Source organism: Gobio gobio (genome assembly GCF_949357685.1).
Source record: "Gobio gobio genome assembly, chromosome: 21".
Taxonomy (NCBI): domain Eukaryota; kingdom Metazoa; phylum Chordata; class Actinopteri; order Cypriniformes; family Gobionidae; genus Gobio; species Gobio gobio.
Window position 1 is genome coordinate 30,595,209 of NC_137117.1, and position 18,215 is coordinate 30,613,423.

The 18,215-nt window shown below is 42.5% G+C and overlaps 1 protein-coding gene across 1 annotated transcript; it reads left to right on the forward strand.

Annotated features, from left to right (window-relative positions):
- Window positions 1-10,828: 10,828 nt before the first annotated feature.
- Window positions 10,829-17,790, forward strand: LOC307118185 (uncharacterized protein). Its single transcript, XM_079803702.1, has 2 exons — window positions 10,829-10,954; window positions 11,079-17,790. Exon 2 carries the CDS (start codon window positions 11,264-11,266, stop codon window positions 17,255-17,257), a length of 5,994 nt encoding a protein of 1,997 aa, XP_079659828.1. The 5' UTR covers window positions 10,829-10,954; window positions 11,079-11,263; the 3' UTR covers window positions 17,258-17,790.
- Window positions 17,791-18,215: the final 425 nt, after the last annotated feature.

An 18,215-nucleotide genomic window follows, 5' to 3' on the forward strand; every position in this document is an offset into this window, starting at 1 on the left:
TCATAATGTTATGCCTGATCTGTGTATATACACTATATTGCAAAAAAGTATTGGGACACCCCCTCCAAATCATTGAATTCAGGTGTTCCAATCACGTCCATGGCCACAGGTGTATAAAATCAAGCACCCATGCATGCAGATACTTCTTCAAACATTTGTGAAAGAATGGGTCACTCTCAGGAGCTCAGTGAATTCAAGCGTGGTACCGTGATAGGTTGCCACCTGTGCAGTTAATCCATTCGTGAAATTTCCTCACTACTAAATATTCTACGGTCAACTGTTAGTGGTATTATAACAAAGTGGAAGCAATTGGGAACAACAACAATTCAGCCACAAAGTGGTAGGCCATGTAAAATCACAGAGCGGGGTCAGCGCATGCTGAGGCGCACAGTGCGCAGAAGTCACCAACTTTCTGCAGAGTTAATAGCTACAGACCTCCAAACTTTGTGTGGCCTTCAGATTAGCTCAAGAAAAGTGCATAGAGAGCTTCATGGAATGGGTTTCTATGGCCGAGCAGCTGCATCCAAGCCTTACATCACCAAGAGCAATGCAAAGCGTCAGATGCAGTGGTGTAAAGCACGCCACCACTGGACTCTAGAGCAGTGGAGACGTGTTCTCTGGAGTGACGAATCACGCTTCTGGCAATCCGATGGACGAGTCTGGGTTTGGCGGTTGCCAGGAGAACGGTACTTGCCTGACTGCATTGTGCCAAGTGTAAAGTTTGGTGGAGGGGGGTTATTATTATTTTTTCTTTTTTTGAAGAGTTGGGCTTGGCCCCATAGTTCCAGTGAAAAGAACTCTTAATGCTTCAGCATACCAAGACATTCTGGACAATTTCATGCTCCCAACTTTGTGGGAACAGTTTGGGGATGGCCCCTTCCTCAACCCGATAGAACACCTTTGGGATGAATTAGAGCGGAGACTACGAGCCAGGCCTTCTCATCCAACATCATCTCATCACACCCCCAAAAATGCGCTTCTAGAAGAATGGTCAGAAATTCCCATAAACACCCTCCTAAACCTTGTGGAAAACCTTCCCAGAAGAGTTGAAGCTGTTATAGCTGCAAAGGGTGGGCCAACTCCATATTAAACCATAAGGATTAAGAATGGGATGTCATTAAAGTTCATGTGCATGTAAAGGCAGGCGTCCCAAAACTTTTGGAAATATAGTGTATATTACTTTACTGACATTTTTTCTTGTTTTAAGTTCACTTAATTTTGATCAATTGTTCAGCAAGCAAAACTTAATATTAAGTAATTTTGCTTCTCAAGTAAATCTTGATTTAAGAATGTTTAGATATTTGTACTGGAAAACAAGACAGAGAAAAAAAAAAAACAGAGCAAGAAAATCCTTTTTTTGCAGTGTAACAAAACATCACTCAAATGACTCAACCAATGGCATTGATTTGGGGTGAAACTACTGACCAATGACTGACAGTGTTTGAAACTTTTAATTAATTAATAGTCAATTCTATTAATGACACTATAGTGCAGAACTTACTTTTACATGAGGAAAGAATTGATTTTAGTAAGCTATTGCATCAAATTTTGTTAAATGGTCAGGCGGTACATTTGGATATTTATTTATTTGGAGTGTTTCAGATTATGAACAGTGACACTTTTTATTTTATTAAATTGGTAGCTGTTTGTCCATCAGCTAGTATCCAAAAGGCCAATGCAAAAAACACTACTCATTTATTTATTTTAATCTCTAGTTAAATTGTAGTCTAATTAAACACCCACACCTTCATTTCTAGAAGATTTTTTATTTTATTTATTATTATTAATGACCTCCTTCCTCAGCTTTGTGTGGGCATGCTTTTGTGTAGGTCTTTGGAATACTTAAGTACGCTTCAGATCTTGAATGAGACAATGATCACTTAAGCGTGAACATGATGAATGCCGAAAACATTTTTTACGCTCCAAAGAAAGAAGTGGCTCTTTACAAGGGGCATGAAACATCCTCACACCTGAAGTAGTTTGAAACTTTTACTTTTTTAATCACTTACTGTACTTACATTTTCTCCAGCAGTGCGTCCACTCTCTCAAAGGACTTCAATATCACTGGAATAGCTAAAGCAACATGCCAGCAGTGTTATTTTAAACCCATCTTCAGCTCATTCATGTGGCTTGATCCTGTTCCCAGAAGCATAATTATGTTTGTCATTAATGAGACTAATTTTCAAACCTCCTTCATACCCTTCTCTTTGGACACATGTATTTCTTCCTGGCCAGACTTCTTTAAAGGATCCGACAGAGCACTACAGTAAATAGAAATCATTCAACACAATTGATGTAGGACTTTCATGATGCATACACTTATGGACAATAATTTAAAGAAGATACTTCTGCAAAATATCAATCCATCAATACATCCATCCTTCCATACAAATATTTCTATGAAGATTTCTCTTTGGCACCGCACAACCTTAGTAAAACATTTTTAGTGTTAACAGAATGAAAGAAAAAGATTTGTAGCGATAATAATGAAGGATTGTGTACCAGCTATAAAAGTAAATACAGTGAAGAGCTGATCATATTTTATCCAGCAGACTCAGTCTAAACATACACCATGTATACACTTGAGAATAGGTGCGAGTGGAATTTTATGATGATATACATAAAAGGCTGTATAAAATGGTGGTTCTGGGTTTACCTTCAGAATATGAATATTATTGTATTCCAGTGCCGTATTCATTTCCTCTTGCCTCTAAAATGTGATTTGAGCAAATCAAGCTTATCAGGTAAATGAAAAGTAATAATATTATAAGTAATATCATGCATGGTCCAATTAAATGAGGGCATCATATATTTTTTTCCTTTTCATTCATGTTCTGCCAGCTTTAATTAAAGTCTCTGTGACTGTGTGAGAGAATACGTTATCTGACTGATGGCAGCCTTTCCTCTCAACCACACAGATCAGTTCCTTCTCCTGGACTTTGGCTCAGATTAAACAGAGGACGTTTCGGTCACACTTACTGTTACATATCTGTGTTTCTGTCGTGTTGTTTGCATTTGTCACATGTTCCCTTGTTCTCTTTCCCGCCACTTTCTGTTACCCTCGTTAGTCTAGTTCTGTTCAGCTGTGTGTAGTTCGTTATCATCTGTATCACCTGTGCCCCTTGTTAGTCAGTCATCTGTGTTTGTATTTCAGTTCCTCTTGTTCACTCTGTCTTTGTCCGGTCACAGATCTATTTCGACCTCACTCAGACCGTCACCACGGTCTTACCTTGAATGACGCCATTCTTCCGCCTATCCTCGAGACCTAATAACAACAATGTCAGGTGACTGACCATAGGGGTTGGCTATATAACATCCAGGTGAACCAACCACTTCCTCTTGCCTTTCTCGCCTCATCTGAGACCGAAGCGGTAGAGTGCGTTTTTTGTGCTTCATTTCTACAGGAGACATCCTATTCCAATCCGTCACGTTCGTGCAGGTGCTTCAAGTCCCTGAGGATTGTTGGATTCTCCACATTTGTATATTTAGGTGCGCCGTTGGAACGCACTTCGGTGAGTTTTTTTCTCTTTAGTTTCATAAGTTTGTTTACAGGTGTGGGTCAGCTGTTCGCAGCAGACAGTAGTGTTTTTTTCCATTTTTTGCTGCGTGTTCGCACGTAGAATGATGGATATATAATATGATTAGGAGTTCTGTGCGCAGACTTATTTTTTCTGTATTGTTGTGAATAATTATTTTCAAACAAATACCATATAGTTTATTTTGAGGCATTTGCTTTTCTTAAAAAAACAAAAAAACAAAAAAAAAAACAAAAACAAAAAAGGGGGATCTGTTCGCAGACTCGTTTCAGAGAATGATGACTGATTAGTGATTCGTCACTATTTATATGTTAATAACACTGTGATTGTGGTGTAAACATTGATAATCATTACAAAATATTGTGATTGGGTTACGGTCAATCCTTTATTTTTTTCCTTAATCACAGACTGTTGTTATATGAGTGACTTGGACTCTGACTTGTTGTCATGAACCAGTCAAATTGCCGGTTTTGTCAAACAGACATACATCCAAGGGATGGACACAGGGAATGCCCATCCTGTTTGGGTATGCAGCATCTATTAGACGATATCGAAAGTCCCTGTGCAGCTGCGATAGGGCTTTCCTTACAGGAAAGAGTGCAGAGAGCTAGACATTCAGGTGGTTGTAACAAAGTGGATCCCAGTAGTTCATTGGGGAATGAACAATCTCACAAACGTAAGAGGCCTGATGAATGTACCAGGTCCTCACGTTCTGAAGAGCCCAAGGACGATACACAGTCACAAATTTTAGCTGCATTACGTGACTTAGCTGGTAGACTTGATACACATAGTTCTCCAGTAGGTGTGCAACCATCTGCTCTGCCTGTTGCATCCTCACCTGGAGATGTGTTAACAGCATTTCAGGAAAGGAGAGATGATTCTATGGATATTGTATCACTGCATGCAAATAATTCACTTTGTGATAGTGAGGGGAATGTTGAAGAAAATGAGGAAGATGAATCCAGGTCTGAAGTTTCAGAAGGAGGCTCGCATTCTGATATTTTTTTGCGCATTTTAAGTGCGGCAAGGATCCTGGGCCTTGATACTCAGGAAGAAGCCACAGCTCCAGTTCCCACACAAGGTGTATGGACGAGCATTTCCCGCGTGCAGCCTCCTGCATCTATTCCGGTGGCTGAAGATTATTCTCAGATGTTGAAGAAAGCTTGGAATAACCCCAAAGCTGCACCTCAGTTTAACGCAGGCTGTAGGAGGTTTGTAAAGTTAGACTACCCCCCTGAGAGTGGTATGGGGAACATGCCTTCAGTGGAGCGAGAGATTGCAAGCCTGACTACTTTGGGACCTGATAAGGTCACAGACAACCCTCGCTGTCCTGGTAAAGAGTGTCAGAAGACCGATCGACTAATGTGCCAAGCATATAATGCAGGCACTCGGGCAGCCCGAGCGGGAAATGCTTTGGCAATAGTTTTGGCTGCCTTAAGGAAGATTATCAATACAGAGGACCGTGATGCTATAAATCTGATTGACACAGCACTCATTACGCACTCACAGCTTACCAGGGATATTGGAGCATCTATGTCTTCGGCTATGTTAGCCCGAAGACAGATATGGTTGGCTCAAACATCTTTGCCGGAGACTATTAGGAAGGAACTGACTAATATGCCAGTTGTTCCTGGCCGGGTATTCCATGCTGATTCCCAGTCTGTGCTGGATACTGCCGATCAGGCAAGACGCAGGAGAGAATCAGTTCAGCAGACATTTGGCGGACCTTCCAGATATGGCCATAGAGCTGCTCAATCCTTTCTGCCCTCACACTTTCCTCGTTCGGAATCTTGGGGGTATGACAGAGGACGGACTAGGGGATACCAATTCCGTGGTAGAGGTTCTAGACAAGCCCACCGAGCTCCCCAAACTGACCAGTCGCACACTCCAGTCAGGGGGGGATATTTTAGGGGGCGTACTTCCAGGGGTTTCAAATCCCAGGGAGGTAATGCATAGCGGTCTTTGAGTCGCCGAAGCATGCTCCCAACTATGCCTGGACAGTTGGGAGAAGGTAACATCAGATCCTTGGGTCTTGGATACCATCAGGACAGGATACCGGATACAGTTTCGGCGACGCCCTCCTACTTTTTCAGGAGTTCAAAAGACCATAGTCAAAGACCCAGTCCAGGCACAAATTTTGGCCAAAGAGATCACTGTTTTATTACAGAAAAAGGCAATTGTACAGATAAAAGCCAGCAAACAGCTCACTGGGTTTTATTCGAAGTATTTCCTAGTACCAAAAAAAGACGGTGGGCTTCGACCCATTCTAGACTTAAGGCAACTGAACAAGTTCCTGAAAAAACTACCTTTCAAAATGTTAACTACAGCTCAAATTCTGGAGTCCATAGAGCTGGGGGAATGGTTCACTTCCATAGACTTAAAGGATGCATATTTCCATATACCGATATGCCAGGATCATCATCCGTTTCTTCGCTTTGCCTTTCAAGACAAGGTTTATCAGTTCAGGGTCCTTCCATTTGGCCAGTCTCTGTCTCCAAGGGTCTTCACCAGGGTGGTTGCAACAGCCCTTCGTCCCCTTCAGTGTGCAGGGTTGAAAATTTTGTTATACCTGGACGATTGGCTAATTTGTGCTCCATCTCGCAGTCAAGCCATAAAGGACACAGAAATAGTACTTCGACATATCCAGTCTCTAGGTCTCAAGGTGAACCGGGAAAAAAGCAATCTAAATCCCAGACAACACACAGTGTTTGTGGGAATTTCACTCAATTCCCAAATGATGACTGCATCCCTATCACCCCAGAGGGTGGTACAATTGATCAATATAGTTCGCTCATTCCGGGTGGACAAGAGAATGAAGCTGATTCAATTCCAGCGGTTGTTAGGTATGATTGCGGCAGCAGCGGTTGTGATCCCACTCGGCCTTCTCAGAGCCCGTCCTCTACAACGCTGGCTGAACAGCTTCCAATTACACCCCAAATTACACAGACAAGTGACGATAAGGGTTACACGAAGGTGTGTGCAAATGTTACACCCTTGGAACAACAAGGCATTGCTATCACAAGGGGTTCCCTTGGGCAACATTCCAGCAAGGCGTTCTGTGATAACAACAGATGCCTCTCTGACGGGGTGGGGAGCAGTTTGGGAAGGCAGGTCCATCAGGGGTCTCTGGGAATCTCCCTGGACCTTAGAGCACATCAATGTACTGGAACTCAGAGCAGTGTACCTTTCTCTGAAGGCTTTTTTCCCATGGCTGCAAAACAAACATGTGCTGGTGAGGACGGACAACATGGCTGCAGTGTACCACATCAATCACCAAGGCGGCACCAGATCAATACGCTGTCTCCAGGTGACAAAAGAGTTACTGTTTTGGGCGTTTCAAAAACTCTCATCACTCAGAGCAGTATACATACCGGGGGTTGCGAACATAGCAGCAGACCTGCTGTCTCGAACTGGACCTCTTCCGGGAGAGTGGCGGCTCCATCCGGAAGTTGTGAGATTCATATGGGATCAGTTTGGTGTGGCGAAGATCGACCTGTTTGCGACCACAGAGACAACACATTGCAATCTATGGTATTCCCTGAACAGTCAGGGAGGTCCCTTGGGGATAGATGCACTATCTCAAGAGTGGCCGGAAGAGTTATTATACGCTTTTCCTCCCTTACCTCTGATTCCACTAGTGCTCAGCAGAGTAGCACGGGGCCGTCACAGAGTGTTACTTGTGGCTCCGAGATGGCCAAACCTTGGTTTCCGGCTCTTGTGCGTTTGGTCCAGGGTCACCCCTTACCATTACCAAGGAGGGCCGATCTCCTCTCTCAAGCGGAGGGCCAAATCTGGCACCAGAGTCCAGAGAAGCTACAGCTTTGGGTATGGCCTCTACTCAGTCCCTCTCTAAAGACTTAGATGAAGCTGTATTGAGGACTATACATAGTTCTAAGGCACCCTCTACGTGGAGTAACTACTCTAGCAAGTGGAGAGTATTCTCAACATGGTGTCAAGACCAACGATTAGATCCGGCCAATTGTGACATTATTGTGTCATTATTGGAGTCTGAGAAATCTGTTAATACCATAAAAGTCTACATTGCAGCTATCTCCCACTTTCATGTCTTAGTAGACGGTGTAAGTGTTGGCAAACATCCTTTAGTGGTTCAATTCCTTAAGGGTGCACACCGTTTACACCCAAGACGAGTTATGAGGTCTCCTGCTTGGGACCTTTCTATTGTTCTACACTCACTGACGGAAGTACCTTTTGAACCATTGGAACAGGCCGATCTCAAATTCTTGACATGGAAGACAGTCTTTCTCCTGGCGATATGTTCGGCCAAAAGAGTTGGTGAATTGCACTCTTTATCAGTTAGTGAAGACTGCCTGAGATGGAAGGCAGAACAAACAGGGGTTTTTCTCTGGCCAAACCCGTCATTCCTACCCAAGGTCCTTAGACCTAGTACAATAAATCAGGTGATTGAACTTGATGCTTTTCGTCCAGATCCCCTTTGTTCAGGGGCGGGATTGGATAACTCTTATCTATGTCCGATTAGAGCATTACACACATACATTGAGCGCACGCATTCATTGCGTCAGTCACACACGCAACTATTCATATGTTTTGACAAGAAGTGTGTAGGCAAACCTGTGTCTAAACAGCGATTGTCTCATTGGATAGTGGATACAATTTCACAGGCATATTCCAATCAAAATCTACCCATCCCTGTTGATCTTGTTGCTCATTCTACCAGGAGTATGGCTACTTCCTGGGCGGCACTTAAGGGGGTAGCACTTTCAGACATTTGTGCTGCAGCTTCTTGGAGCTCTCCATGCACGTTTACTAGATTTTATAGGATTAATGTGACAAATCCGAATTCTTTTGGGTCCACTGTTCTATCTGTGGTCAGGTGTACAGGAAAAGGGAAAGATATTAGTCCCTCGTGACCCTGGTGGTATAAGTCATCCAAGGTAAGACCGTGGTGACAGTCTGAGTGAGGTCGAAATAGATCGTAAGTTATGTCCATAACTATGGATCTATGAGACCGAATGATGACCGTCACCATCCTTTGTCACTCGGGACGAACTGGGCGTTCCAGGCAAGAGGAAGTGGTTGGTTCACCTGGATGTTATATAGCCAACCCCTAGGGTCAGTCACCTGACATTGTTGTTATTAGGTCTCGAGGATAGGCGGAAGAATGGCGTCATTCAAGGTAAGACCGTGGTGACGGTCATCGTTCGGTCTCATAGATCCATAGTTATGGACATAACTTACGTTATACTACCCGTTATCCTGTGCCAATATATGATCCTTGTATGTGTTTCTGTTGTTACCCTGAGTAAACAACCTTTGAGATACTCCTTTGCCTCTCCTTGTCTTCCTGCCGAACCGTAACACTTACATGGGTTTTCAGTCTACACTCTAAAAAAAAAAAGGCTCGTAATCATAGGGGAACCTTTTTTAGTGCTATATAGCACCAATTTTGGTGCTTCAGTGGTTCTTCAGCGGTTCTTCAGAGGTGCTATATAGCACCTTAGTCAAAGAACCGGTGAAGAACCTCTGAAGAACCGCTGAAGAACCACTGAAGCACCAAAATTGGTGCTATATAGCACTAAAAAAGGTTCCCCTATGATTACGAGCCAAGAACCATTTTTGGTGCAATATAGAACCTTTTTTTTTTTAGAGTGTATACATTATTAAAAGCAAAGAAATATAATTTTTTAACATTTTCAAAATTGCAGCTGAAGATTTAAAGGATTAGTTCACCCCAAAATGGAAATTTCCTCATAATTTCCTCACCCCCATCTCATCCAAGATGTTCAAAGAAATTAAGTTTTTTGATGAAAACATTCCAGGATTTTTCATCATATAAGGGTTTTCGATTGCAACCAAAATGCTGAAGGTCCAAATCAATGCAGTTTCAAAGCGCTTCGATGGGCTTCAGAGGCTCTGTGTGATCCCAAATGAGGAATAGGGTCTTATCTAGTGAAACGATTGGTAATTTCCCCCCCAAAAAAAAGAAGAAGAATATACTTTTTTTACCTAAATTGCTCATCTTGCGCAGATCTGCGAGGTGCTAAGGATGACGTAATCATGTCGGAAAGGTCACGCTAGACGTAGGCAGAAGTACCGCCCCTGTGTTTACAAAGCGCTCGTGTGAAGCAAGCGGCAACCTCCTGCAGTTTCTCTTGAAGCCAATACGGAAGTGCCTCAAACTGCAATTCATCGACTGCCCGCTAGGCACAGGATCCAGAAGGGAGCAGAATCTCATTGAGCCCCATGTTAAAATGGCCAACTTCAGAGCAGAATAAAACATGTTTACAGCCTGGTACAAATTGTGCTTTTGGTCTATACGGCTCATTTTGCCCTTCATGACAACTGTGAGGGGGGTGAATTTTTTTATAACTCATTCGTTTACATTATATAAAGCCTTAAAATTCTGCATAATTAAGGGCGTGGCCATTTCGAGTGACAGGTGGATAGCCATTTATCTGCTGTCTGTTAGTCATCGCGTCACTTAAGCTCCGCCCACGTCCCGCCTTTTTGCCCATTTTCTGTTATCCGGGAGTGACGCGCTGCCAAGATGGCTCGTCCCTACTTTGCGCTTCAGAACGGCTCATCAGAATCCTATGGGTGACGTCACTGACACTACGTCCATATTTTTTTACAGTCTATGGTGTGAAGACTAATACAAACGCCCTTTTGCCCAATATACCAACGTTAAATATGAATGGCTTTATTACTTGGTCAGTGCGATTTTCAAATTGCAAAGGCTGCAATTTAATTCATAAATAGCTATATCAGCATTGTGTTTCATGAAGCGCACGTGCGTGACTTGTTGTGATAACAGTTTTCAGCGTCTCAGAGCAGCTTCATTATTAACAGGGTTTGAAATTAACACCCGCCAAATGGTAAAAATCAATTGTGGAGGGTAACTGTCAAATCACTAGCCAATTTGGCGGATCACTTACTATGTTTACTCACTTTTTATATATGAGCGTGCTCATACGTGCCGCCTGTGAATGTGGGACTCCGTAAGACACACCAGAATCAAGTTCTCTTTCGCTCTTGAACAAACAATAACACACAGAATTATGCCAAAGTGTCTGTTTTGTGGAGTATCCTCATAAGAGCAGTCTTAAATTAGTTAAAAACGTCTCAACTGAACTTAAAGAGTTGAGAGAAAATTAGATGCGTGTGACAACGCGTCAGATCCGCGTTCAACAGTAGCAGATCTTAAAGGAACCTGTAAAGGACCTCGAATGTACACGGTATACTTTTAAATGCTTTTATTTTGACACTTCCTGTTTAGCGGAAACTGGCTTTTATTTTGAAATTACGAGAGGCGCGAGGGATCTAAGAAAAAAAGGAAAAAGGGACAAGGAAAGAATCTCTAGAAATAAAGAGAAGGTGAATCCTTGAAAATAAAGGTTAAAGAGATTAAGAAGATAGCCTCAGTCGAAAGTGGCAACAAGGTATGCTATGTCTTATGGTGTAGAGGATGTTTTGTTAAGCTTTGGTTCATACTGAAAAAATGTCAATGAAAATGGCTAATGTTTGAGTGAGAGTGACACGTTGTTTTGTTTATTTTGTGTTCAGCTCTTACGTTGGTTTATGATCTGCAAAGAAACTCATTAAAAGGTCACTAAATCATCAGTGTTGGCTGACTTCTTTCGACTGGACGCTACAGTAAGAGCTTGCCCGTTCGCCGCCATGCAACGCGACAAATAGCCAGCAGGTGGCAGAAGTTGGTCGGGAAATTGAAAGGTACATAAAGTCTGCAAATGGAAGACTCACAGATTCCATCTGTAATTTCAAGTGACATCAATGAACACATTCTTGATCTACAAAAGGAAATTGAAGAATGTAAACACCTACTTCAAAACGAAAGTGAGAATAAAAGGCAAGACATAAAGGAAAAAATAAAATGTAAAGAAAAACTGTTGGCTGATCTACAGAATAAAACCCAGAGCATGTCAGATGTAGCTCGCCGCTCTGAAAGAATCAAAACACCAACAGAAAGGATGCTTGAATATCAAAGAGAAGAAGCAAGTAAAAAGGAAAGAAGACTTGTGAATTTGTATGAACAGTGGAAAGCACAAGCACGTGCGACAAGAGAAAGATTAAAGTCAGACGTAACTGAAATACAGCTGTCATTACTGGCAGATGATCTGGAGAAAGGAAGGGATGATGTCATGAGACTTTACACTGAGATGAGAAGCTATGTAGCACCATCAACTGATTTACGGAGAAAAATTGATGCATGCGAATCAGTAACTTGTGACATTGTGAAAATAATCTTAGAAAGATTAACTGGCATTGATGGAGATTTTGACGCAGAACGTGAAAGAGGCCGTCTACGTGAGCTTTTAGATCGTGAATATGCACTCTCCATATACGGTTCCACTGCTGCAAACTCAAGTATCTCCCACCGCTCATCATCATCATCATACCTTGCATCAAAACGGGTTGATGCAGCTGCAGAACTAGCGGCAAGAGAAGCTGAATATAAGATAGCCCAAGAAGAAAGGAGGCAAAAAGAAAGGATAAAGGATCTAGAGGAACAACATAAGAAAGAAATAGAAATACAGAAAACTGAGCTAGAACGTCTGCGCGCTGAAAGGGATGTAAAGGCAGCCCGAGCCAAGCTGGAAGCCTATGACAGAGAAATAAAACAAATGGATGATGCTCAGCCAATCAAGAGAGAACAGGTGAACCCAAATGACACACCACAACCCTCTGCATCACCCCTGTCTAACTCATCCATGCTGTCAGAGCCTCCCAGTGTCACTCAGCTTGCAAGGGCCGTTCAGGAAAGTATAATGATGAATAGACTTCCTACCCCAGAGCCAGTAGTATTCAACGGTGAACCAATTGATTTTATTGAATGGAAATCCACCTTCATGTCACTAATTGACCAAAAGGGCATCTCTGCTGCAGATAAACTGTACTATTTAAAAAGATACGTGAGCGGTCCGGCGCGTAAATGCCTTGAGGGAACTTTTTATAGAAATGACGAAGAAGCTTACCAAGATGCTTGGGAAAGGCTCAACCAACGATATGGTCAGACATTTGTTATCCAGAAAGCATACAGAGAGAAACTGTCCTGCTGGCCAAAAATATACTCAAAGGATGCTGAAGGATTGAGAAACTTCGCAGATTTTGTAAATGCATGCATGCGTGCCATGCCTCATGTAAAAGGATTGGAAATCCTAAACGACTGCGACGAAAATCAAAAATTGTTACAAAAACTACCCGAATGGACAGCCGCCAGGTGGAATCGTCAAGTTACAAAGACACTAATGGAGGGCAAAGACTTTCCCAGCTTCAGTGATTTCGCCACATTCCTGTCCCTAGAAGCAGAAGTTGCCTGCAACCCAGTAACTTCCATCCATGCGATTCGCTCTCTTGAATCAACCAACGATAAAAGGAATCTAAAGGACATTAAAAGGAATAAGGCAAGTGCATTTAACATGAAGACTACAGTGCAAACTGACAAACAACCAGCAACCAAAACGTACATGAGACCTCCATGCATATTCTGCGAAGGCACACACCAGCTTCACAAATGTCCAAACTTCATGAAAATGTCCCTGGAAGATAGAAGGACATGTGTTAAAGACAATAAATTGTGTTACGGATGTTTGAGACAAGGTCATAGTGCAAAGGACTGTAGACACCGCCTCACCTGTGACATTTGCACTAAAAGACACCCAACTTACCTTCATGATGAGAACTACTATAAAGATCTGAAAGGACAAAGGCACGTGAACATGGAAGATACAACACAGAATCACACATTAGCGACAACACCCGCCATGTCACTCCATGTTGCCAGAGAAGGACAGTCTGTCAGTACCTCAATGATAGTTCCAGTGTGGGTGTCATCTGCTGCAAACCCATGCCAAGAAAAACTTGTATATGCATTGTTAGACACGCAGAGTGATACTGCTTTTATTGACCAGGATGTTAGTCGTGAACTTCAAGCCGAGGTGTCTCCAGTGAAACTAAAACTAACCACTATGATGGGAAAGAACACTGTTGTAAATAGTGGAAGGGTGACTGATCTCCTCGTAAGAGGCTACAGTTCAAAAACTATCATCAAACTGTCTCATGCATACACAAAAGATTACATACCAGCCAATCGTGAAAACATACCAACCTGTGAGACAGCCAAGCGCTGGAGTCACTTTTCACAAATCATAGATGAAATCCCTCCTCTCCTCAACTGTGAAGTGAGTCTCCTCATAGGCTACAACTGCCCCAGAGCTTTGGCACCCAGGCAAACAATATTAGGCGGAGATGATGAACCATACGCCATCCAGACAGACCTAGGGTGGAGCATAGTTGGTAGTTCAGAACCCCACCTTGAGACAGGTATGATGAGCAGCCTCTGTCATCGTGTTATCGTCAAAGAAATTCCCCCAGTAACTCCCATGGATGCAATCCGTGCACTGGAAGGTGACTTCAGAGAACTCAGTGTAAATGACATCACAGTGTCTCAGGAAGATCTTGTCTTCCTTGATAAACTTCAACAAGGCATAAAGAGAACCAAACAAGGGCATTATGAGATGCCACTGCCATTTAAAGAAAGACCACAAATGCCTGATAACAAACAGCTCGCAGAAATCCGACTTAATCACCTCAAAAAGAAATTCACCCGAGACGAGAAATACAAGGAGGATTATATTAAGTACATGAACGAAATCATTGCAAAGGGTGAAGCAGAAGAAGTTGAAGATGATGGACTCCCTGGTGAGATATGGTATATACCACACCATGGCATCTATCACACTAAGAAACCTGAAAAGTTGCGTGTGGTTTTTGACTGCTCGGCCAAACATAAAGGGACCAGTCTCAACGAACATCTCCTGGCTGGTCCAGATATGATTAACAATCTGACAGGGGTCCTTTTACGTTTTCGACGACATCAAATGGCTCTACTGTGTGACATAGAAAAAATGTTCCATCAATTCCAAGTCCAGGAGAGAGATCGTAACTACCTTCGCTTCCTGTGGTGGAGAGATGGAGACACAAGCACACAACCTCGAGTGTACAGGATGACGGTGCATCTCTTTGGTGCTGTCTCTTCGCCAGGCTGTGCTAACTATGCGTTAAAACATCTGGCCAAAGAGAACAACATTACTTTCCAACTAGGCTCCCAGTTCATAGCCAGAGACTTTTATGTGGATGATGGAGTTACGAGTGTGAAAACAGTGGAAGACGGCATGCAGCTAGCTCAAGAGGCACGTGAACTGTGTGCCAGAGGTGGCCTGCGATTGCATAAGTTTGTGTCCAACAGTAGTGCCGTTCTAAGCAGCATACCGAAGTCAGAGCATGCATCTAACATCAAGACTAAAGATCTTGTGTTCTGTGAGACACAAACTGAAAGAGCACTAGGCATTCATTGGAACATAGAAAAAGACTGTTTCACTTTCAACATCGCCCTGAAGGACCAACCTCCCACACGCCGTGGAATATTATCCACGGTTGCAGCGATATACGATCCTCTAGGATTTGTCGCCCCTTATCTCCTCAATGGCAAAAGAATCCTACAAGAAATGTGTCGACAAGGAACCGGGTGGGACGATCTACTACCTGCACATCTGAAATCACGGTGGGAGTGCTGGAAAAGGGATCTAATCAATTTGGAGAAATTGCAAATAGCTAGATGTTATGTGCCTACCAACTTTGGAGAAGTGGTAAAAAGAGAACTGCATCACTTCTCAGATGCAAGCACCACTGGATACGGACAGTGTTCTTATCTAAGATTGATAAATAAGGACAGAGATGTCCACTGCGTTTTTGTCATGGGGAAAGCACGCGTCTCTCCCACAAAGGTCACCACAATCCCAAGATTAGAACTCACAGCTGCAACCGTCTCAGTCACAGTGAGTAACATGCTCAGGGAGGAGCTACTGTACAGCGATATGGAAGAGTTCTTTTGGACAGACTCCAAAGTCACTATAGGATACATAAGTAATGAAGCAAGACGTTTCCACACATTTGTTGCAAACAGGGTGCAAAAGATCCGAAACAACACGACCCCTCAACAGTGGTTTTATGTTTCAACCTATGAAAACCCCGCAGACAAGGCATCTAGGGGAACAACGGTAGATGGACTGCTCTCATCCGACTGGTTCACAGGCCCTAAATTCCTGTGGGAAAAGGAAATAAAACTTCCAGCAAATGGGAACACAGAGCTTCCAGTCGGAGATCCTGAGGTGAGAAAGGTGCAAACATTACACACGCAAACTGCAGAATATATGAGCCTTACTGACCGTCTGGTAAAGTTCTCATCCTGGTCTCATGCAGTTAGTGCCGTAGCACGTCTTAGACGCCGTCTACTGAATGACAAATCAAATGCTCACTCTACTTTCAATGAACGACAAAATGCCGAACTCGTGGTTGTCAAAGATCTGCAAAGACAAGTATATCAAGAGGAAATAAAAATACTGAGCAAAGGTAGACCATTACCAAGGAACAACCAACTTTACCATCTTGATGCTTTTTTAGACAGTGATGGCCTTCTCAAGGTGGGAGGACGACTACACAGTTCATCTCTTCCTAACTCATTCAAATATCCAACAGTCATTCCAAGAGAACATCATGTCACAAAACTGATAATTGCATACCATCATGAAAGGGTTCATCATCAGGGCAAAGGCTTTACCATGAATCAGATTCGATCCAGTGGCTATTGGATCCCCAGGCTGAGCCAAACAGTTGCATCCTATATTCGCCAATGTGTGTTTTGTCGGAGACTAAGGCGAGCCGTGGAAGAACAGAAAATGAGTGATCTCCCCACAGAAAGAGTAGAACCCTCTCCACCTTTCACCTATTGTGGCATGGATGTCTTCGGGCCGTTTATCATTAAACAAGGACGCAAAGAAAACAAAAGATATGGCCTGCTCTTTACATGCTTTTGTTCTCGTGCAATTCATGTAGAAATGTTGGATGACCTATCAACCGATGCCTTTATCAACGGACTGCGATGCTTCATAGCACTACGTGGCTCAGTCAAGCAAATTAAGTGTGACCAAGGAACCAATTTCGTAGGGGCCAAAAATGAACTCGCTACAGCTCTACAGGAAGTTGATGCGGAGAGACTGAGAACCTTTCTTGCAGAAAAGCAATGTGATTTCGTCTTAAATGCACCTCACGCAAGTCATGCAGGCGGAGTGTGGGAAAGACAAATAAGGACTGTGAGGAATGTTCTCAACGCTACACTCACACTCTCATCTGCTCGACTCAATGATGCTTCCCTACGGACCTTTTTGTATGAGGCAGCAGCGATTGTGAATAGTCGCCCTCTTACAACAGAGAACCTGAACGATCCAAACAGTTTGGAACCACTTACTCCTAATCACCTCATCACCATGAAATCTACTACTGCTCTACCTCCTCCTGGGAAGTTCGTTAGAGAGGATTTGTATGGAAAGAAGAGATGGCGTCAAGTACAGTTCCTAGCAGAGCAATTTTGGAACCGCTGGAGGAAGGAGTATCTCCATAACATAATGGTCAGACAACGGTGGCACAGTCCTAAGAGAAACATTCAAGTAGGTGATGTAGTGATGGACACTGACGAAACACAACCAAGATCGGTGTGGAGGCTTGGAAGAGTCTCGGAGACAGTAACAGACAAAGATGGACTTGTTAGGAGGGTCAAAATAATTCTTGGTGACAGAAATCTGAACAGAAAGGGTGAAAGGCAGAGCAGAGTGTCTGTGGTTGAACGTCCAGTTCATAAGTTAGTTCTACTATTAGAATCTTCTTAAGAGAAAACTGTAAGATAACATACAGTTAAACTTATAAGGTTAATAGTTGTTCATCGAAGGGATTGTTTCATTTAAAATTATTTACATTTAAATGTAAGTGTGTTAAAACTGAAAATAATTTGGTGGGAGTGTAAAGGACCTCGAATGTACACGGTATACTTTTAAATGCTTTTATTTTGACACTTCCTGTTTAGCGGAAACTGGCTTTTATTTTGAAATTACGAGAGGCGCGAGGGATCTAAGAAAAAAAGGAAAAAGGGACAAGGAAAGAATCTCTAGAAATAAAGAGAAGGTGAATCCTTGAAAATAAAGGTTAAAGAGATTAAGAAGATAGCCTCAGTCGAAAGTGGCAACAAGGTATGCTATGTCTTATGGTGTAGAGGATGTTTTGTTAAGCTTTGGTTCATACTGAAAAAATGTCAATGAAAATGGCTAATGTTTGAGTGAGAGTGACACGTTGTTTTGTTTATTTTGTGTTCAGCTCTTACGTTGGTTTATGATCTGCAAAGAAACTCATTAAAAGGTCACTAAATCATCAGTGTTGGCTGACTTCTTTCGACTGGACGCTACAGAACCACTAGCCACTAGCAGCCACTAATGCTGTCTGTCATTAATGTTAATCAGAGAACAAAGGAAACAGAGAAAACTGTAGCTTTAATGAGAATTAATCTATATTTAATTGATTATTTATGCAGTGCAGACTGTTTGATAACTTTATTAAATTTCTGTATATGTCCTTCCTGTTAACAGGCCACAGGTAAATATGACTATGAATATTTTAAAAGTCTAATAAATGTTGAAATTGATATAGCTTTCAGTTATACTGTAATGTTGAATGTCTCTCATTAATTTGTTATGCCGTCTGTGTAAATCAGTTGAGGCAGCAGAAACTTCTCGTTTACTCTTCACATTATTTCAACATAGCCACATTAGGTGGCTATTTTAGTTGTTATCAAAA

Coding starts and splice junctions, on each gene's coding strand:
- LOC307118185 (XM_079803702.1), top strand. CDS start 11,264: ATGGAAGACTCACAGATTCCATCTGTAATTTCAAGTGACATCAATGAA.